Source organism: Aulonocara sp. 'chitande type north' Nkhata Bay, linkage group LG15 (genome assembly GCF_057382095.1).
Source record: "Aulonocara sp. 'chitande type north' Nkhata Bay isolate Kocher_YH1m ecotype deep benthic linkage group LG15, A_spYH_male_GT1.1, whole genome shotgun sequence".
NCBI classification, from domain to species: domain Eukaryota; kingdom Metazoa; phylum Chordata; class Actinopteri; order Cichliformes; family Cichlidae; genus Aulonocara; species Aulonocara sp. 'chitande type north' Nkhata Bay.
The window spans coordinates 28231561-28252256 of NC_141358.1; the positions used below are offsets into that span (position 1 = coordinate 28231561).

The 20696-nt window shown below is 47.8% G+C and overlaps 3 protein-coding genes across 15 annotated transcripts in view; 2 read left to right on the forward strand and 1 right to left on the reverse strand.

Moving 5' to 3' along the window:
• Nucleotides 1-9317, forward strand: part of ahsa1a (AHA1, activator of heat shock protein ATPase homolog 1a) — a 10475-nt gene extending 1158 nt beyond the window's left edge. For 3 of the 6 annotated variants that reach the window (XM_086265395.1, XM_086265392.1, XM_086265393.1), the window contains 6 exons: nt 263-453; nt 1779-1861; nt 1951-2068; nt 3273-3370; nt 3458-3595; nt 9096-9317. In XM_086265395.1, coding sequence (XP_086121521.1) covers nt 263-453; nt 1779-1861; nt 1951-2068; nt 3273-3370; nt 3458-3595; nt 9096-9263 — 796 coding nt within the window. In that variant the 3' untranslated portion in view covers nt 9264-9317. Of the gene's footprint in view, nt 1-262; nt 454-1778; nt 1862-1950; nt 2069-3272; nt 3371-3457 lie in introns of all 6 variants that reach the window. The other 3 variants (XM_086265394.1, XM_086265396.1, XM_086265397.1) reach the window with 3 other exon arrangements.
• brf1b (BRF1 general transcription factor IIIB subunit b) overlaps nt 9108-20696 on the reverse strand; it is a 15228-nt gene continuing 3639 nt past the window's right edge. For 2 of the 6 annotated variants that reach the window (XM_086265376.1, XM_086265375.1), the window contains exons 5-18: nt 18718-18749; nt 18568-18640; nt 12073-12222; nt 11888-11981; nt 11682-11808; nt 11563-11602; nt 11372-11467; nt 10840-11294; nt 10653-10734; nt 10530-10582; nt 10175-10443; nt 10021-10072; nt 9746-9923; nt 9108-9665 (exon numbers count right to left, since the gene is read on the reverse strand). In XM_086265376.1, the coding sequence (XP_086121502.1) occupies nt 9628-9665; nt 9746-9923; nt 10021-10072; nt 10175-10443; nt 10530-10582; nt 10653-10734; nt 10840-11294; nt 11372-11467; nt 11563-11602; nt 11682-11808; nt 11888-11981; nt 12073-12222; nt 18568-18640; nt 18718-18749 (1739 nt within the window). In that variant the 3' untranslated portion in view covers nt 9108-9627. The remainder of the gene's footprint in view (nt 9666-9745; nt 9924-10020; nt 10073-10174; nt 10444-10529; nt 10583-10652; nt 10735-10839; nt 11295-11371; nt 11468-11562; nt 11603-11681; nt 11809-11887; nt 11982-12072; nt 12223-18567; nt 18641-18717; nt 18750-20696) is intronic. The other 4 variants (XM_086265379.1, XM_086265378.1, XM_086265377.1 and 1 more) reach the window with 4 other exon arrangements.
• Nucleotides 10758-19249, forward strand: LOC147313315 (BTB/POZ domain-containing protein 6-B-like). Of its 3 annotated transcripts, XM_086265386.1 has the most exons (6): nt 10938-12786; nt 12899-13018; nt 13506-13769; nt 15054-15144; nt 15234-15352; nt 16069-19248. In XM_086265386.1, exons 3-6 carry the CDS (start codon nt 13555-13557, stop codon nt 17099-17101), a joined length of 1458 nt encoding a protein of 485 aa, XP_086121512.1. In that variant the 5' UTR covers nt 10938-12786; nt 12899-13018; nt 13506-13554; the 3' UTR covers nt 17102-19248. The 3 variants fall into 3 exon arrangements, with proteins under 3 accessions (XP_086121513.1, XP_086121512.1, XP_086121511.1); XM_086265387.1 differs by having other exon boundaries at nt 10758-13075; nt 16069-19249; XM_086265385.1 differs by having other exon boundaries at nt 10938-13018.

Below are 20696 nucleotides of genomic sequence, written 5' to 3' on the forward strand. Positions count from 1 at the left end.
TTGGGGCTTCCTGCAGGTAACTGAGGGCACTGGCCTCATTTCCATGGTAACAGCCTGAATGTCATGACTGAGTAAGAAGAGGACATTTCCAGAATGATCTCAGTGTGTATGTGATACTGTAGGATGAGCTATTTTAGACTCTCAGTGTGTGTTATGTGAGCCGCAGCTGGTTCAGCACATGTTTGGAGGTATTTTTGAACTCTGTGATGTCAGAGGTGGGCGTGATTTGGTACCCGCTGACCCTCCTCTCTCCCCTGGTCAGGACAGAGCGAGATGTGTCCTCCTGGTCCTCGGAGTGCCTCCATCAGTTGCTGCTCGGTGTGCAGGTGGAGGGACCTGAGGGTGTCTGCCATCTGACCGAAGTCACTAAGCTGGAGGGAGAAGCTTCCATCAATAACCGCAAAGGGAAGCTCTTCTACTTCTACGAGTGGCAGCTGAGACTCAGCTGGCTGGGTCAGTGATCTCACTGATGATGTCGTCCATCCATTCATCATGGGAGACCATCTCAATTTGGTTCATGTGACTGACTTTAACCTTCACGTAGATGCTGTAGATATGGGGTCTCAAACTCACAACCCAGGGGCTACTTGCTGCCCCGTATATTGACAGTTTGATCCTTGAAGTGACTTTTTTTTTTTGTTAAAATGAGTTATTTAAGAAGCCAAAAATGATTTAATATGAAGGCAATATGAGCAGAGAGTACAAATATGCTGAGGGATTGGCTCTGTTAGTTCAGTGAGAGAGTCAAAAACTAATGTGTACACTTATGTCTGCATATTTGTTAAATATGAACAAAATGATAGTAGAAGTGCTGCCATGTGTCTGGCCAGGTAGAGAGTACTGATGTGTTTATTTGGTGGTTCAATGAAGGGCTTCAGTTAAGAGTGAGAAAAAAAACGTTTTGTCTTGTTATACAATATTTGAAATTTAAAAATACAACACTACATTTTAGAAAATATTTGTGTGTGTTTTCTTATTTGTTTGATTTGTATTACTTGAACACTGAAGTGGCCCTCCAATAAGATGACAGTGCCAGCAGTGGCCCATAGCTCATTTAGGTTTGAGACCCATGCACTAAACCTTTTAGCCAAAGTTCTTCTAGAAGCACGTCGCACAACATGGCAGCTATCATGATGATAACTCTCGGAGCATGTTTGAGCAGTTATTTTGAAATATTATCAGCGTTAACCCTAACTTCAGTGGTCACTGGGGAAAAACTGTAAAGAATCTTCATTGTGAGTGTTGAATAGTCAGGTGTTCATGCTTTACTTTTATTGAGCAACAAATTATTTTTCCTGCTAAATGAAGATCTTCTAAATCAGCAAGACACCATTTCCTCTTTAGCTCACAGGTTATCTGGTTGAAAATGCACATTATTCATTTATACCAGGGAGTCAAGTGCTTTTGATTTCAGTCTTTCTTTTTCAGAATCAGGTAACATTTTAAACAAGATAATCAATCTCTATGGGAGTAGAGTTCAAGCAGTGGCTCTGCATTGTGTTGGCACATGGTATTGAAAAAATATAATACTGAAGAGTTCTTCCCCACTGCTGTGTAAGCCATTATTGTAAACCAGGAGTCTTTGCTGATGATATTAATTATAACTACTAAATCTACTCTTATCCTGAATGAAAGGTTTCATTTTGACTCAGTGTCACCCGCTCTGGCCCTTGGAATACATTTGACTATGACTGCCAGAATCTCTAGCCACGTGTACAGCGGGGATTTTAACATAGGGTTGCTCTTTTTCTGTAGTGCCAACTGTTTTCTGTGTGCAGGGATGTCCTGCAGGGGAGTGAAGTTCAGAGGAACTATTGATGTGTCCAACCTGTCTGACGAGAATGACGAGGATGACCTGGATGTGAGTTTGACTTCTGATTCTGATCACATACCCTGCAACCCAGTGATGACTGCACAGATGAGTGTATTGATAATTATGTTGCTATCCAGATCTGCGTGGCTCTCTGTAAAGACCAGCCCAACACACCTCTCCTGGACCTCATGAAGACCTCCGGCATCCAGGAGGTTCGCAGGGTTCTGGGCAAGTATGTCCAGCGGCTCAAATCAGGTGTGTTACCTAGAAGACATCAGGCAGTTTCTGACCATAAGGAGTTTTTAGAACTGTTCGTGGGTGTCTCCTCTGTGTCTCTTAAGTAGATCGGTCAGTAACTATCAAAGCCTTTTAGGGGTGGGTCTAAACAGGAAAAAGCTAGAAGTAATGTGGAAACTTGAAACCATTAAAGTTCTGTGAAATTCAGCAGTGAGAGGTGGGTGGGTCCAGGCTTGAGATAATAGTTGGAAGTGAATACTAAAGTGTTAAGAATACTGCTGATATGAGGGGGTGAGTTACTGAGACAACCAGAGTCTACAATTAACTCTAGCACCCAGCAATCCTGTCAGAGTCTGGCTGAGGCAGACTGTATGTATTGCGAAAAATAACTCAAATGCAGACCAAAACAGAATGTGAAACGTGACATGGAATAACAAAACCGAGCCGTTTATTAAGGCTGGCAAAGAAGTACAAAACAAAAGACAAAGGTGAAACTAAACAATAAACTAAACTGGGTGAATTAAGATTAAAGCATGAAAAAACCTTCAACATGAAACCTGGCATGGAGACATGGAAAAAAAACCTGGATGCATGACGTGAAAACAGCAGACGACCTGACAAGAAATGACTGAAAACACACAGACTAAGTACACACAGGAGGATAATGAGGGAAGTGGAAACACATGGGGAAACAAGTGAGGATAACGACATCACAGGGGAAACGTAAAGCTAAACACATAGAACACAGGAACACAGAACCTCTTCAAAATAAAATGGGAAAGATAATGAAACGCAGATGTGTCAAGTTCATGTTGTCACAACAAAAGACATGAAGACATGAAACACATAAAGGACAAGGGATACTTAATACAGGGGTTGAAAACTTAAGGGGAAACTAATAAACAAATTACCTTAGAAAACCCAATGAACTTAAACATAAACCATAAACATCCAAATTAACAAAAACTCAAAACGCTGGGTAAAAAGACCCAGGATTGTGACACATCCACTACAAATGCATGTGAGCAAAACACGTTAAATCTAAGTGGAGCTTTAGTACTCTGTTTTGAGCTTCTCCTGGTGGTTGGAACGTTTGTAGTTTCAGCCCTCAGCAAGCCATTACTCTGAGACAGTCCCTAAAACGCTTCATTATGAAATTTACACCTGTAAAGATCAGCCAGGGAGATGACCCATGGGGTAACTGTGACCTCTGATCCCACAGAGTTTGGTCAGGGAATGATTCTTCCCACCACCAACGCACTGAAGCAGCATTCATCTGTGTCGACCAAGAAGAATGAGGTTAAGACCAATAAAACCCAAGTAGGATGCTCCTCCTGTCCTGACTTAGCTCCTGTTCAGCCTCACTGTTGAAGTGCTGACCTTTGATTTTTCTGTGTTGTCCTGCAGATTAGCCCCGCCCCCAAGTGCTCCTCCAGTACCGCCCCCTGTCCCACAGGTGATCGTAACCAAACCTGCAGTTTCGATCTGAAAGAAACATTCCAGACCAACGCTCATGAACTCTACAGGACATTCATCAGCCAAGAGGTACTCGAACAGACTAGGAAGGACCAGACGAAATCAGAACAGACCAAGAAAGACAAGAACACGTTATAAATGACGCCCTATGAAAGACCCTGTTCAATTTATCTAAATGAGTCATGACCAGCCAGCAAGAAAAACTTTGTTTGATTAAAATCAGGTCAAATCTAGGCTAAAAATTGGTGTCAGACTTTTACGAGTTCAGTATGAATCCTAGGCCTGAAACTGACTGAAACCAGACAATGAAAACAGAAATACAATTAACCAGGTGATCAGAACTGGGCCCCGGCATTACCTGAAATTAGGCTGACACTATCCACTCTGCCATAGCCCAGTTACAGACTTAGCACCTGAGTGCCTTCATTGCAATCTTGGGGAACTTCAACCATGTCATCTTGGACCCGCTAATCTTTATGCAGACATTCCAGGCCACAGCACTTGCCTGCCAGTGGCCTGAGGAGGAGTGGGCTTCCAGGCTTCTGCCGCTGCTGTCAGGGGAGGCACAGATGGCGGCCCAGCCTGCCCCCGGCGTCCCGGGGTGTCTTTGAGGATGTTTGCAGGGCAGTATTGGATTGGCTCGGGTTCACCCCGGAGGACTACCGGAGGCGATTTCGGGCTAGTCAGATGTCAGCGGGGGAGCAGCCGTTCACTTGGGCTCGACAGCTGGAGGACACGGCGGCGAGCTGGCTGCGTCCGGGGCCAACACTGGCGGAGGACCAACCTGCCGGCAGGACCGCCGCCGGTACTGCGGGCGGGGGGGGGGGCCCTCAGAGCGTCAGCTGCTGTTGTCTGCAGCTCAGGGGAGGGGAGGCGAGATCAGCAGGACGGAGAGAGGCATGTCGCATCCCATTTTGGGCACAGTTCCACAGCTTACTGGGGTAATAAACTGGGTGAAATCGCAACCAGTAAATTTGTGTAATGTTTGCCCGGCACTTAGCAGTGACACTGGGTCGACTGATACTGACTCTGGGGGGGAGGAGGTGGCGGGAACCTCTACAGAGGCCCCACTGCCTCCGGTTATGCACCCCACAGAAGATTTTTCCCTAGAGCAGTCTCGGGATGACACCCTACGCTCAGCCTATGACCAGGTGATAGATATTGATGGTCTGCTGGTGCACCCTGAAGCCTCGCGGACTTACACCCATTTCCAGTTACGGAACGATCGGCTTTATCGAGTGAGTCTTGACACTCGCACGAATGAGATCTGCACCCAGTTGTTGGTGCCACAAAGCCGCCGGGAAACATTTTCCAGGCGGCTTATTCAAACCCCATGGCAGGGCATTTAGGATGCAAGAAAACTCTGGAGCGCATAATGGCCTAATTCTATTGGCCGGGTATTTGGGCCGATGTGCGCCGCTGGTGGTGCCCAGAATGCCAGCTGGTTAACCACCCAGCCATTCCAAAGGAATGCGCCCATTACCGCTGATGGAGATGCCGTTTGAGCGCATTGGTATGGATATCTTCGGGCCATTCCACCGGAGTGCACGCGGCTATCGCTTTGTGTTGGTGCTGGTGGTTTATGCAACGTGATACCTGTAAGCAGTACTGCTGCACACCATTTCAAGAGTGTGGCCCAGGCATTGTCTTGCGAGTCGGTATTCCGAAAGAAATGCTGACTGACCAGACCACGTCGTTCATGTCTCGCACTCTGAGGGAGCTATACAAATTACTGGACATTAAATCTATTCGGACCAGTGTCTAATACCCTCAGACTGATGGGCTGGTGGAGCGGCTGAAAAAGACTTTAAAGTCCATGATTCTTAAGTTTATTCACGAGGATGAACGAAATTGGGATCGGTGGCTAGACCCCAGGCCTCCATGGGATTTTCTCCCTTTGAGTTACTGTATGGCAGGTAGCCGCAAGGGGTGCTCGACTTGATTCAAGACAACTGGGAGGAAGGGTCGAGCCCCACAAAGAATAAAATTCAATACGTGCTGGGCCTGAGAGCAAAGCTGCACAGGTTGGGGTGGTTATCACGGGAGAATTTACTCCAGGCCCAGCAACATCAGCAAAGCTTGTACAACAGAGGGGCTAGGCTCAGGCAATTTTCACCAGGAGACAAAGTGCTTGTATTACTACCATTCTCCAGCTCGCCAAGTGACGAGGGCCCTTTGTGGTCACACAGCGAGTGGGGGACGTTGACTATGAGGTTGACCAGTCAGACAGGAGAGGAGCGACGCAAATTTACCACCTCAACCTCCTTAAAGCATGGAGGGAGGCTGAAACCACTGCTCTGTTGAGCCTGGTTAAGGAGAGAGATGAGTGTGGGCCGGAGGTGCCAAATTCCACCATCCCCGCCTCCCTCCATTGTGATGACCACTCACACAGGCCCAGAGAGCAGATGTTGCTGCACTGCAACAGCGCTTTGCTGATGTGTTCTCCCCCTGCCCGGCCGAACGTCTCTCATAGAGCACCATATTGAGACACACCCTGGCGTGACAGTGGGTTCATGGCCCTACAGGCTCCTGGAGCATAAAAGACAAATTGCTGAATTGCAGAATTGAACAATATGCTGAGGCTAAAAAGTAGCCCCATAGTTATATGATATATAAGATATATGCCCATAGTTCTTGTGGTGAAGAAAGATGGGTCTATACGGTTCTGTGTGGACTACCTCAAGGTGAATGAGGTGTCACGTTCGATGTGTACCCAATGCCCCAGGTCGACGATCTCCTGGACTGGTTGGGCACTGCTTGTTTTTTCACGATGCTGGATTTAAACAAGGGCTACTGGCAGATTCCCTTGTCTGCAGAGCAATCTTCCCTCTTAGAGAGAAGTGGTGCTTCAAAGGATAGTTGCAGATTTCTGTCAGAATGTGGAGATAATACAGTACAAATAAAATGTTCACGTTTCTCCAACGTTGTCTTCCCAACAGTTTCACTAACATCTACACTGGATGGCCAGGAAGCGTTCGCGATGTCTTATCGGGCGCATTTCCGGCGCTGATAATTGGCATCTGTCTTGTGTCAGTGACATAAAAGACGGATTTAATGCGGCATGACCATTCAAACAGCAGTCGCTTTCAGATATGTATTGGATTCAGTAGCACATATGAAAGTGACTGTGGAGCAGGGAAATTATTTTACTGCTATTGTTAAATAATTGTCATCAGTACCATTGCATTAATAATATAATCTGGAGTTTATATTGCATTCAGGGGTTGAACAGTGTGTGTCTTTCAGAAAGGCTAAAAGTCACAGGCTGACAGGAAACAGGGTGCAATTGTGGTTAGCACACAGACGCAGACACACACACACTTTTAGTTAGATTCATTTATGGGGGAAAGTTTAATTATGTTTTGCTGATGTTGCAAAGAGCAGTTTGTCGCAGAACTGCTGCTGAGGTGTCAAGATGACAAGCGAGCATCCGGCAGTGACAGGATGCACCTGTTATGAAGATGGAAGACGATGTTCTTTTAAACTGTGTTAAAAGGTCATTGTGGTTTTGATTTGACGTATGTATATATCCTGTCTGTGACGTATGAAGGGGCGTCAGTAATTCAAACCCTGATGCTATAAAAATCTGTGTATGCTCTGATTAAGTCGAGGACTACTGGCTGTCTGCGTACAGAGTGTCTTCCCACGCGTGTATTCATTAAAATCATTGTTTGACCAGAGACCTACTGGACCAAGAGTGGTTTGTACTCTCCCTCCTCAATTTTGAATCTTAACATGACCCAGGTCGGATTTGAAAATATCGGATTTGTGCTGTTCACACTGTCATACCATGATCGGATATGGGTCGCATAGGGTCAAAAAAGTCGGATATGATGCGCTTTCGCGTGCAGTATGAATGTAGCCTTAGATGGTGTTTTCCTTGTAGCTGCGTACAGCAAACATGGGGGAGGGTCTGTGCTGGCGGACGTTGGTTACTGGCCTGGTAGCCTGGCTGCCCCTGGGTGGGTCCGGGACGGGCTTGGAGGCTTGTGGTTCTGGGGGTGCTCCGCCCCTGGGCTGGGGCTCTCTGGCTGGGCCTTGGGTCCTGGTTGTTGTGTTGCCGGGGTGGTGGGCGGGTGCATCAGCCCAACTGTAGGGCTCTCTAAATGGCCTGTATTTATATAGCGCTTTACTAGCCCCTAAGGACCCCAAAGCGCTTTACATATCCAGTCATCCACCCATGCACACACTGGTGATGGCAAGCTACATTGTAGCCACAGCCACAGCCACAGCCCCAGCCCCTCCCTTTCTTCCCTCCCCATCCTCAGCTGCCTCCCTCTTCCCAATCCACCACACACACGCAGGACTTGGGGTGCAGGTGTGTCACCAGGGTGCAGGGGAGGCACTCCCCCTCTGCCCCCTTCTGGCCGCCTGTCCCTCAATTTTAATCCGCAACCTAGACAACCACATTACTCAGGTTTGGGGTCTTCACTCACCCCGCGTTCTGTTAACCATCGGGGCTGGGGGGCTGGGAGGAGGTGCTGGCCGTCGGATTGGGGTCTGGGATGCGGGGCCTCCCTGCTACTGCAGATAAGGAGGCGGTCTGCCTTCCTCTACCCCAGTGAGAAGGGTTACATCTCCTGGGTCCAGGTATGGTTTGCCCCTCTGGGGGCGGGGGTACCCGGACCTGGGATGTAGAGTATGTTTGGGGAGTGTGAATGTGTGTACAGTGCCTATTTGTGTCTGTCTCCACGTCGGGTGAGTGCCGAGTATTTGTTTGTGTATATGGGGGTGGGAATGCATGTTTGTGTCTGCGTACGCCTCTTTGTCTGTGTCTATATGTCAGCTGGGACCTAGACTCCACCTCTCTGGGAACATCTCAGGCTCTCCGAGGTATGGAGGCCTATCTCCCCTCACCACACTCCCTGCCAGTAGCTGATGCCCTCAGACGTTGGTGTGTTGGTGGTTCTTGGTGTCTGGGGCTGGGCGCTCATGTATGTACCAACTCACTCCTGGTGGCCGATTGGCAGGACCTGGCGACTGTGGCCCGGCTGGGCCCCTTCCGGTGGGTGGGGTACCCTCAGGCCTCTGGGCCTGAGGCCCGGTCCTCTCTGGCACAGCTGGCTGCCTGCAGAGTCCGCAGGCACGTCACTGCAACCCCCTCTGGCCTCTGCTCCGTGGCTGCTGGGTGACCTCTCGTTTGGGGCTCTCCTCAGCTCTTCCCAGGAGGGTGGCACAGTTGCCCCCCTGGTGGTCCTCCATGGGTCCTCGTATTCTGGGACCTCTGGATGTCTGGGGCCTGGATCTCCTCCATACCTGCTTCATGCCCTGGGGGACGGTGCTGTGGCTCCCCACACTTCCTAGCAGATCGTTACATGGAGAAACCTTTTGAATTCAAGCATGCCGATCCACACAGGTGTACACACGGGTTTTCACAGACACACACTTCACCTTTCTTGGCTGCTACCTCAAAGCACATTGTGCGCTGTCGGTCTTGCGTACTGCACAATAACATGTCATATTTAGTATCGACTGTTATCTGCTGTTAGCTACTTTATTGTGATTGTGTTGTATTTATTATGTTGTTTTTTGTTTGTTTACTCTTCTGTTTTTTCTTATCCCCATACAGGTGATCCAGGTGTTTTGTTTTGTTTTTTTCTTCCCGCCTTTCTCACCATCTCTTCTCCCCTCTATTTTTCTTTCTCTCCCTCTCTTTCTTTCATCCTTCCTCCTTCTATCCCCCAGTCATGTCTGTCCCGTCTGTAACAACCGAAAATCAAATCAAATAAATACATAAAACTGGACAGTCAGAACCAAGATCGTCTGGTTCTGAGACCAGAAAAACTCGTCACCACTGTCAGTTTCTTTATTGTGAAGGAATGTTTGTCTTATTGTTTGTTTGTATTGAAATACAGGATCAACAAACACACACAATTACATACACACACACAGCTGGTTTTAACGTCAATACAAAAGCGTCTAAAAACCTCAGTAGGAGGATCAATAAAAATGATCACGGATCAATTAAAGGGCAAATAAAAACCGATCAGTAACTCATTCCCTTGACACTGGTTATTGATCTGTGAGATATGGATCAGCTGCCTTGGCTCTGGAGCCTGGATGGAGTTTCTTCAGTTGGGTCAAAAGGTCAGCAAGCGGAGTCAAAAGATCTCCTCCTCATCTGCATCACAACCGTAATCTGGATGACGCAAATCAATAAAATCAATGAAATCAATCAATGTTACTGTAATGATTTTGAGAATAAAAGTCTGGACTAACCTCCCACCAGCTGCAGAGCGCTAACACACTCCTCCTCCTCCTCTTCCTCTTCCTCCTCCATGGGGGATGGAGCAGTTGGGAGGGTGGGGCTTGTTTCTGCTGCAGAGTCAAGGGGTGGGTTGGACTCAGTCTCTGCTGGTGTTTCTGTTTCTGTAACCACTGTGACTGTTCTCTCTACCTGAAAGATTAACATCAGGTAAACCAGGTAAGAGGGAGTAACAGGTACGAGAGGTGAGGAAGGACACACAGGTGAGACATGCAAGGAGGATGCGCACCTGATGAGCTGTTTTCTTCTTCTTTGGTGTGGAGGAAATGAGGTGGCGGAACCTGAAAGAGCAGGAGAGAGAACATCAGGATAGCGTGGAGGACAGGTTGAAGAATATTCATTACTGATGACAGGTTATTGAGAGATCAGATCAGTTGAGATACCTCTTGCCCATAATGCTGGTGTTGGCTGCAAGGTCTTGGTTACTGTCACTGGTCTTCCTGCGCCGGCGGCGGTTGAGTCGTTTTCGTGCTACGGTGGTATCGGGGGTGTGGTCGGGGGACCTGGTCGGACTTCCTGTTCCTCGGTTAAGATCTCTAAGGACATCGTAGTTGATCTTACTGGAGATCTTCTTCTTCTCTAACATTCTCTCAATCGCCTCGCCCGCTGTCAATGCCTCGATCTGGTCCCGCTTCTTAGACTTCTTCTTCTTCTGACAAAATATTCACCACATGGGGTCACAGATTAGGTGGGTGGAGCTTCAGGTGAGGCTCTTGAGTGGATGCTGGTTTCACTCACCTTCTCCTTGTAGGTGCCCTCCTCCTTCTCTTTGTTTATCCGCTCCTGTTTCTCTGGAAACACAAAAACAAATCAATCAGAATCAGTAATCAATAACACCCATCAATGATTGCTGATGAGCACCTTTCTGCTCCTTCAGGTATTCGGCGTTCTGCTTCATCCACAGCTCCGTCTTCACCTGAACCTCCTTCTCATTTAGGATGTACTGTATCACACAGAACAGGCCAATCAGAAAAGAGCACGTGCAGTTGGGTCCTTTCACAGTAAAAGTTGCTCAGGTATCTTTGTACCTGTAGAACTGTGAACTGACCTTATCGATCTCTTGATCATCAATACCTTCCAGGTCCAGCTCCTCGCTCTGTGGGTGGTCACCTGAAGGTAAACGCAGAGCTTGATTTCTAACTGCCCTATGATCTAATGGTGATGTCACCATTCTGTTACAGTCGTTATCCTCACCGAGATCTTTCTCGCCACTCTCTGATGTGTCCGAGGTCTGGAAAGTCTGCTGGAGGCTCAGGCTGGCGGCGCTTGGCAGTTTTCCCAGAATGGAGGTCAGAGAGGCAGCCTGACGGTGTGGTCCCATCGACTCCTTCTCTGGCTCTGCCACCGGATCTCCCTTCATGCCACGTACCTCCTCCTCCTGGATCACCTGACACAGGAAGTCCTCAGTCAGGTGGTGGGTGGCCGCTTGTAATTCCACATCTTCGCTCTCAACCTCCTCGGGCTCTGATGGCATTGACAAAACCTCGCCGTTGTCCTCGGGGTCTGAAAACAGAAAAGGTGGGAGCAGCTGAGTGACTGTGTGGGCATGGTGAGACAGTCAGGTAACCCAAAGAACTGACCAACTTCTTTGGTGTAAGCGGCGTAGATTCCTCTGAGTTTGGGCCGACTCTTCTCCAGCTCGGTTTCAATCTCGTCTTTGTAGCAGCTGATCTCTCCTGATGATGACAGGAAATGCACTGTGATTCAAAGATTCAATACGTAACCCCCTCTCATCTGAGGCAGCCCACCCAGGTAAAAAAGACAAACTGACCTTCGACCTCATCCAGTTTCTTAGCCAGCTCCTGCTCTAACTGCAAGAAACCAGGAAGCACAGAGTGGTTAGCTAATTGGACACCTAGCTGCTGCAGCCAATCAGAGACAAAGATGTACCTGCTGCATTTTGGCTTTGTGCTGTGCAGCAGTGAATGAGGGGGGGTCGCACTCCTGCTCCAGATCTACTCTCATGAACTCATCAATGGTCAGCTGACTGGTGGGCGTGTCCTCAAACTCAGTTAACCTGCAGGGAGGGAAAGGCGCTGAGATCTGCTTCCTGTTTTGGTGGGGGTCAGGTGTATTCAGGTATTTGTGGGGCTCACCTCTTCCTCAGTGTGGTCTGGCAGACCTTCACCACGCCAATCACGTCCTTCACTGAACGCCGAAACTTATGCATCCGAGCTGCTACCAGGAGTGCTGAGGAGGAGGAAGAGAAGGAGTGTTAATGTCTGCTTCATGCACATTGCCGCTGACGTTTGTTGCTATAGTGACAAATTCCAGGTTGCACCTGCTCCACAGAGTCCAGAGGGTCGGCGTCCTGTGTGCATCCAGTCCCTCTTCATCCTCTGTACAAGACGAAGAGCCGTCATGGAAACCTCATGAGTCTTCGCCCCAAACTCCAACATGTGCGCAAAGCGAGGAATGTACAGACAGGGGTCTGAGGAGGGGAAGGAGTGCTTCAATGTTAATAAACGTGGCCACACAGGGTCAAAGTTCATCAGCAGGCAAAAGATCGCTTTTTTGTTGTGGCATCAGCAGAGATTTATAAACAGTATTCAAACTTAAGTTCAACTTAAGTTAAAGGCCTTGTGTCCAGCTCCGCCCACTACATTTACTGTTGACTGTTAAATCCAGAACTGAATCAGCTTTCTGGGATTTCTTTACCTGAATGATTGAATCCGCATCAGGGCTCTGTAAGTTAGCTGTGAGTTACACTGATCACACATCATATCAGAGACTGCAGAAACTATGTGGGAGATTCCCCTCATGACTGCAAACCCTCAATAATCACCAAGGATACTGAAATTACACCGCACGTGAGGTGTGTTCACACTATCCCAGTGTTCAGCATCCACTGAGCCGCTTCTGCACTCAGAAGCTGCATTTCCGTGTGTGTGTGTGTGTGTGTGTGTGTGTGTGAGTGAGAGAGACTGCTTGTTAACACGCTTAGTATTTTTTTTTCTTCATAACAGTGGCTTGGACACAGACATCACCACACACTGTACGTAGCAAACATAAACATACGGACACACTTCCGTGTTTGGTGTTCATGAAAACATTTGCGGTTGCTCGATGGCTGCGTTCTTTTCCCGCGCTCTGCTGCCCTCTTGCAGTGCGGAGCGGTGGTGAAGGCGGTACTACGGTGTAAGATGGCGGCCGGAGGCAGGCTGCAGCGATCTGCTCGTTTTTAACGTTTACAGCGGAAGGACGCGGGGACGGCAGACGTCACACAGGTAACCCGCATACCAAAGCTCCATGACACGCGCCACAGGTCCAACGCTGAGAATCTGGTACGTGATCGGTACTCAGAGCTGTGATTAGTGATGATCGATTGTTACCGGACAGAGACCCGATCTCCTGTTCGCTGAAGATAAACAGATGTGGTGGGCGTGGCTTTCTGGGCCACACTGATGTTAATAATAACAGCGGTCTGCTGAATCCACACCTCTGCGGGTTAGATACTGTTTATTAGCTGGATCCATGTTAGTGATCAGAGATCAATGACCGCAGCGCAGACAGGTGAAGCATTACAGACCGCCTTAGTAAACACACCTGGACACCCTCAGATGAATGATATCAGCGATCAGATAATCCAGATTATGATGAGCCTGCAGCTGCTGTCAGTTGTCTGTGCTTTAGGACAAAGGAGACGCTCTGCTGTCAGATAATCTGGATCATAATCTCTGTGGATCATAACATCCCGCTCTCTCTGACCCACAGCAGGCTGCGATGCTGTGACTGCTGACTCTGCCTGCTTTCTGAGGAGGACATGGCAGCCGAGCTGTTCTCCACCAGTCTCCCTCAAGACGAGGAGGTGGAGGTTCTGGAGGTGAAGAAGAGCTTCATTCAGGTGAGCGACCTGCAGCTGACTGCCGAAGACATCTGTGGAGACAGCGGCATTGCCGCCTCACAGCCAAATAACCATGACGGGAACCCGGAGGAAACAGACAGCTGGCAAGCTTCCCACCCCACCCTCAGAGAAAGGTAAAAAAAAAAAAAAAAACCCCAAAAAAAACCCCACCACCAACAACCACAAGCAGTCAGAGAGATAAACAACAACAATAAGAGGACAACAAATTGACTATGCAGACATTGCTTCTTTTTCATCTAAAGGACATTAAAATGTTTGTTGCTAACACAGCCCCAACACAAAGCCCCATCCAATTCAATGTTAATTTTACAGTCCTAAATTACAACAACTGTTGCCTTAAGGTGCTTTATATTGTTTAAGTAAAGTGACTAGATGTTACAATCCCATATCAGGGATTGTAACATCTAGTTTCACAAAAAAGAAAGAGAAAACCCCATTAATCATATGACCCCCTATGAGTAAGTGCTTTGGTGACAGTGGGAAGAAAAAATTCCCTTTTAACAGGAACAAACCTCTAGCAGAACCAGGCTCACAGAGGGGTGACCATCTGCTGGTGGTGGTCAGAGGGCCCGGTGGCGCCAGTGTCCGGCAGCCTCGCCTCTGTCAGTGCGCCCCAGGGTGGCTGTGGCTACAATGTAGCTTGCCATCACCAGTGTGTGAATGTGTGTGTGAATGGGTGGATGACTGGATATGTAAAGCGCTTTGGGGTCCTTAGGGACTAGTAAAGCGCTATATAAATACAGGCCATTTACCATTTTACCATTTGCTGTGAACAGCTGGGGATGAGTGGAGGTCAATGTTATCCAGTTTCATGGATAGATAAAGCTGTGTCATCTGCATAGCAGTGAAAATGTATGCTATGTCTCTTGATGATAACAGAACCCTCATCAATTGTAACCTTCACTAAAGCTGTTTCTGTGCTGCGATGAGCTCTGAAAACTGACTGAAACTCTTCAAATAAGCCATTCCTCTGCAGTTGATGTGTTAGTTCTTTGACAACTACTCTTTCAAGAATTTTTAATATGAAAGGAAGGTTGGGGATTGGCCTATAATTAGCTAACACCGGTGGGTCTAGAAATGGCGTTTTAGGCAACGGTTTAACTACTACCAGCTTGAAGGCCTGTGATACATAGCTGATTAATAGAGATAGGTTGACCATATTTAAGATTGAAGCATTAATTAATGGCAGGACTTCTGAGCAATCTTGCCATTCCTGCATGTCCTCATGTGTTGAAGTTCAGGCTCTGGCTGCTGGGCTGGGGTCTGCATACATTCAGCTTTATCATCATTCTGCATTTTTGGCTATGTTAGCTACTAAGAAATGTGATGTGCTAACCCGAGTCTGTTGTTGTCCTTGTACTTTGCTGTTGTCTGTTGATTATGTTGTGTGGCTGCAGGAACGCTCTGATGTTCAACAATGAGCAGATGGCTGATGTCCACTTCATTGTCGGTTCTTCAGGAGAGACTCAGACAGTGCCTGCTCATAAGGTACAGAACCTGTTCCCACTGACACTTTGATCCAGAGCATACGGTTTGATGCTGTGGTCCAGATTCTAATGGATTCCTCTGTATGGCAGTACGTCCTGGCGGTGGGCAGCTCGGTGTTTGGAGCCATGTTTTATGGAGATCTGGCAGAGGGACAGTCTGTGATCCAGATCCCTGATGTTGAGCCGGCTGCTTTTCTCATCCTCTTAAAGTGAGTCAGAAATCAAGACCAGGCCCACTGTTAGTGAATTAGCAGCAAGCAGAGTCCTGAAAGTAGTCTCCTTCACTCGGATGACCCCCAGCTTTGCATTCTGCCTCATGTGGAGCTACAGCTGCCTTTCTAGTGTGCCTCATTGGGCTAGGATAGAAGGATAAAGGCTAGGATAGCAATGGAATCAGAGAGGCACAGGCTTCACAGAACTACAATCTGAGAAAACGTTGTCTGACAGAAAAAAATTATTACAAAACATAAAAAGTTTTGTTAGTATCCTGAACACTTGACTCCTGAACGTGACTATGAAATCTTTTTCAGTGCAGATCTGAGTACCGCCATTAGTGTTTCGACCAAATTGAAAAGTGTTCTGTGGCAGGATCTGAGGTAGGGTGGAGGTTTGTGGTGGGACGTGCTTAAAGACTGTAGACACCGTGGGCTGGACAGAAGGAGTTCAGCTCCAGTGATTTTGTTTCTTGAAGCAGGATTTGGTTGAAGGGACAGGAGAGTAAGGCAGGCGTTGTAGTTTATGGTGTAGCTTGAGAAAAGGGACCACAGACCAGATTTCACAATCCATCATGTTGATAACATTGAGGTAACTTCTGTTTCTGCTCCACTGTGGTGGTACACAAACCCACTACAGTCAGCTATGGATGCCGCGTGTTGTACAATTTTTGTCGAAACATGACCTCATCCTACTATTTTCTCTATCTCAGGTACATGTACAGCGATGAGATTGAGTTGGAGGCTGATACCGTGCTCGCCACGCTATATGCTGCTAAGAAGTATATTGTCCCTGCTCTGGCGAGGGCCTGCGTAGCCTTCTTGGAGACGAGCCTTGAGGCAAAGAATGCCTGTGTGCTGCTGTCTCAGAGTCGGCTGTTTGAGGAGCCGGAACTGACGCAGCACTGCTGGGAGGTGATCGACGCTCAAGCCGAACTCGCTCTGCGCTCTGAAGGTTTCTGTGAGATCGACTTGCTCACGCTGGAGATAATCCTGCAGAGAGAAACACTCAACACCCGCGAGATCGTGGTGTTTCAGGCACTGCTGTGCTGGGCGGCGGCAGAGTGTCGGCGGCAGGGCTTGACAGTGAACCCCAGGAATCAACGCACGGTGCTTGGTAAGGCCCTGTACCTGGTCCGATTCCCTTCCATGACACTGCAGGAGTTTGCAGATGGGGCAGCGCAGTCGGATGTGTTGACGCTCAAAGAGGCCCACGACGTCTTTCTGTGGTTCACTGCTACCAACAAACCCAGGCTGGAATTCCCCACTGTGAAGCGGGCGGGGCTACTGCCACAGAGGTGCCACCGCTTCCAATCCTCAGCCTACCGGAGCAACCAGTGGCGCTACAGGGGGCGCTGTGACAGCATCCAGTTTGCCGTGGATCGCAGGATTTTTGTAGCTGGACTTGGTCTGTACGGTTCCAGTGGTGGGAAGGCAGAGTACGTTGTGAGGATTGAATTGAAGAGGCAGGGAACTGTTCTAGCCCAGAATCTCAACAAGTTTCTGTCAGATGGGTCAAGCAGCACCTTCCCGGTGTGGTTCGAGCACCCGGTGCAGGTAGAGCAGGACACCTTCTACACAGTCAGTGCCGTCCTGGACGGAAACGAGCTGAGTTACTTTGGCCAGGAGGGGATGACTGAAGTGCAGTGTGGGAAAGTGACCTTCCAGTTCCAGTGCTCATCAGACAGTACCAATGGCACTGGGGTGCAGGGGGGGCAGATCCCAGAGCTCATCTTCTACTGTTGAACTGGACCCAGGGATTCAGCCAACAGGCAGGAAGTCGGAGCCTGGAGCTCAGATTCAATCAACGGACCTGGCAATTGGAAATTGGCAGCTGATTGAACAATGCCGTGGACCTGAGAGCTGATTGGCTGTCAGGTTTTTAGAAGTGTTTGGTGTATATTAAAGTCTCCTGAATATTTGAGAAAATGAATAAAGGAAGTTGTAGTTTTTCTGCTGCTGCCACTAGATGTGGCTATGTGGTCTCACACTAGGGATGGGTACCGGTGTCATCATGGCACCGGTTCTGACATAAACGGTAGTAACCAGACCGAAAAGCAGCGCACATTTCGGTGCTTTTTTTTCCTGAGCTGTGATACACTTCTAGCCAATCATTTTACGTTTCCGAGGATAGTAGGCGGGGCCAGGTACGTACGTTCTGTTAGAGCAGAGCTACAGATTAAAAATGTCCAAGGCGAAGCGGTCAAAAGTCTGGCTGTACTTCACAGCAAAATATGAAAACTCAGCAGCCTGCAACAAGTGCTTTAAGCTGATACTGTGATACTGTCAAAGGAGGTAACACCAAGAATCCGATTAAACAGCTGGCGACGCATAGCGTTTTTTTTAAAAGCCGAGAAATGCGCCGTATTTGATAGCTTGCTGCGAGACCTCACACCGTGCACGTCGGGTGGGTTGCCAGTTATCGGACCCGGAGCAACATCCCCCAAACACCCGAAGAATAGAGTCCTGGCCCCTAGCCCTGCCAGTGTAGCAGAAATGATGACGGATGATGATGGCAGCAGCAGCCGTTCTTCTCTGCGTGAGTAGCTTGTTGTCCGTGTGTAATTTACGTTGAGTAGGCTAACCACGTTATTACATTAATGCATGTAAGGTGAACTAGCAAACATCATCATAGCTACATGCGGCTGTCTTCTTGTTTGATGGCAGATACTCCCTTCACCCTGGCCAAAAAGGCTAAAATGACCAAAGAAAAAGTGGGAAACAGTTAAACACGAGAGGTTTTTGGACAAAGTTTGTGTTCTCCATTCTTTAAGCACCGGTTCGAGCACCGTTTAAGCACCGGCACCGTTTCAAAAGTACCGATTTGGCACCGGTATCGGATAAAACCTAAACGATACCCATCCCTATCTCACACTGTGGGGGATTTTCAACTTTTTTTGTGCTGTGGATAATGAATTTTACTTGTTGTGTTCAAGGTCACACGTGTAAAACGGAAATAAAAAATTTGAATGCAACAACAAATTATTTCAAGCCTGTATTCAGTAGAAAAGCATTGCAGACAAAAAATATAAAGTTGAAACTGATAAATGTGATTGGTGGTTTTTTTTTTGTTTTTTTTTTATTTACAGTTTATTTCTGGATGTCAGCACATGTTGCACATGTTTATCACACTTTAAATCATCTGTGAGACTGCATTCTCTGCTTTTCCAGTGTTGTGTGCTTTAAATAAATACAATGAGTAAATAGCTCACCAATGGCGGGAGCATTGATGCAGAGCTCACGAGCCAGCAGCAGGAAGGTCTTTCCCAAGATGTAGACATTTACCTGGACACACAGCATAGAGCTCACACCTTAATGACACCACTGAGATTCCACTGAGAGTAGCTGAGGCTCGGTCTTACCTGCAGCAGATCGCTGAGGTCCAGCAGCATGTCTGAGGCTTGTATAAGGAAAACCAGGAGATGAAAGGTCAGAATGAAGCCTGTAACCTCTGTGTTTTTATCACGTTTGTGTTTGATTTAAAATTGTAAATCACTGGTTCCAGGTGTTTCTGATCACCTTAAACAGCAGAACATCTGCAGCACATTAGGGTGATGGACATCTGAATGTACCGCTGATGGATCAGTTCCTGTGACAAACCTGCATCCACCTGCAGCTGATGAAAATCTGATGTCTTTCTCCTCATACCGTATTTTCACGACCATAAGACGCACTGTACTAAAAGGCGCAGTCTCAGTTATGTGTGCCATTACTGTATTTAACACACACATAAGGCGCACTGGATCATAGGGCGCATACAAGTACTGTATGCATATTTAAAAATAAAGCGGGAGCAAACCTGAGTTCGGTACCTTACTCACATTTCTGTTACCGGTAATCGTCATCATCAACAACACACAAGCATACAAGTGTGCATATTTAAAAATAAAGCAGGAGCAAAACAAAGTTTGGTACTCACATTTTTATTACCAGTAATCGTCATCATCAACAACATACAAGCATACAAGTGTGCGTATTTAAAAATAAAGCAGGAGCAAAACAAAGTTTGGTACTCACATTTTTATCATCAATCAAACCCATCGAAGTCCTCATCCTCTGTGTCTGAATTGAACAGCTGCGCTAAATCTCCATCAAACATGCCAGGTTCACTTTCTTCACCGTCAGAGTCACTTTCCGTGCCGTGCGGCTCCTCGGAAATGATGCCGGCTTTTGCGAAAGCTCGAACAACAGTGCCAGCAGACATGTTAGCCCAAGCATCTACAATCCATTGGCAAATTGTGGCGTAACTCGCCCGGCGCTGCCTTCCACTCTTGGTGAAACTGTGGTCCCCAACGGTCATCCATCGCTCCCAGGCCGCTCGCAGTCTTACTTTGAACGGGCGGTTCACACCGATGCCCAGCGGTTGGAGTTCCTTTGTCAGGCCTCCCGGAATGACAGCAAGCTCACAGTTCATTTGTTTCACTAGTTTTTTCACATCGGCTGTGAGAGGGGCACGCATAGAGTCACAGATTAAGAGCGATGGTGATGCGTGGAAAAAACCACCTGGTCTCCTTACATACACCTCCCTCAGCCACTCTTTCATCATTTCCTCATCCATCCAGCCCTTTTCATTTGCCTTAATTATGATTCCTGCTGGAAACTTCTCTTTAGGCAAAGTCTTTCGCTTAAAAATCACCATAGGCGGCAGTTTCTGTCCATTAGCATGGCAGCCAAGCACAACAGTAAAAGAAGACTTTTCATACCCCGTTGTGCGTATCGCTACCGTGCTGGTCCCCTTCTTCTCCACAGTGTGACTCACCGGGATGTCAAAAGTGAGCGGGACCTCGTCCATGTTTGTGATGTGGCTGGGCTGGATGTTTTTGTCGCCGATGTGTTTGCTGCGGAAGATGGCCAGCTTTTCCTTATAATCCGCTGGAAGTTGCTGCGCTACCGTAGTCCTGGTCCGGATGGAAAAATGGCACCGTTTCATAAAACGAAAGCACCAAGACGGACCTCCTTGGAAATGTTCAATGTTCATCTCTTCAGCTAGTGAAACTGCTTTTAGCCGAATGGTGACCGTCGAAACGCTTCTCCCGCTCGTTCTTTGCTCGATGATCCACCGCTCGAGTCTTTCCTCCAACTTGGGCCACCTCGCCTTATGTCCGCGGAAACTCAGCTGCGTTTTCTTGACCTGCCGGAGCTTGTTTTCTAGCTTCCTCCATTTGCAAACCATCGATTCGTTAATCTTAAATTCTCTCGCGGCTGCTCGATTTCCATGTTCCTCCGCATAGCTGATGGCCTTCAGTTTAAACTGTGCTTCATAAGCGTGTCTCTTTGCCATTTTCAGGGTTGTTAAAACAACGATGTTCCACATAATGCACATACCTGTCCTTTTATACAG

Excerpts from the sequence above, each read along its gene's own strand:
- LOC147313315 (XM_086265387.1), top strand. The coding sequence starts at position 13,555 with ATGGCAGCCGAGCTGTTCTCCACCAGTCTCCCTCAAGACGAGGAGGTG. Across the intron at positions 13,770-15,053 it reads CACCCCACCCTCAGAGAAAG|GAACGCTCTGATGTTCAACA; the intron begins GTAAAAAAAAAA and ends GTGTGGCTGCAG. Across the intron at positions 15,353-16,068 it reads GCTTTTCTCATCCTCTTAAA|GTACATGTACAGCGATGAGA; the intron begins GTGAGTCAGAAA and ends TCTCTATCTCAG.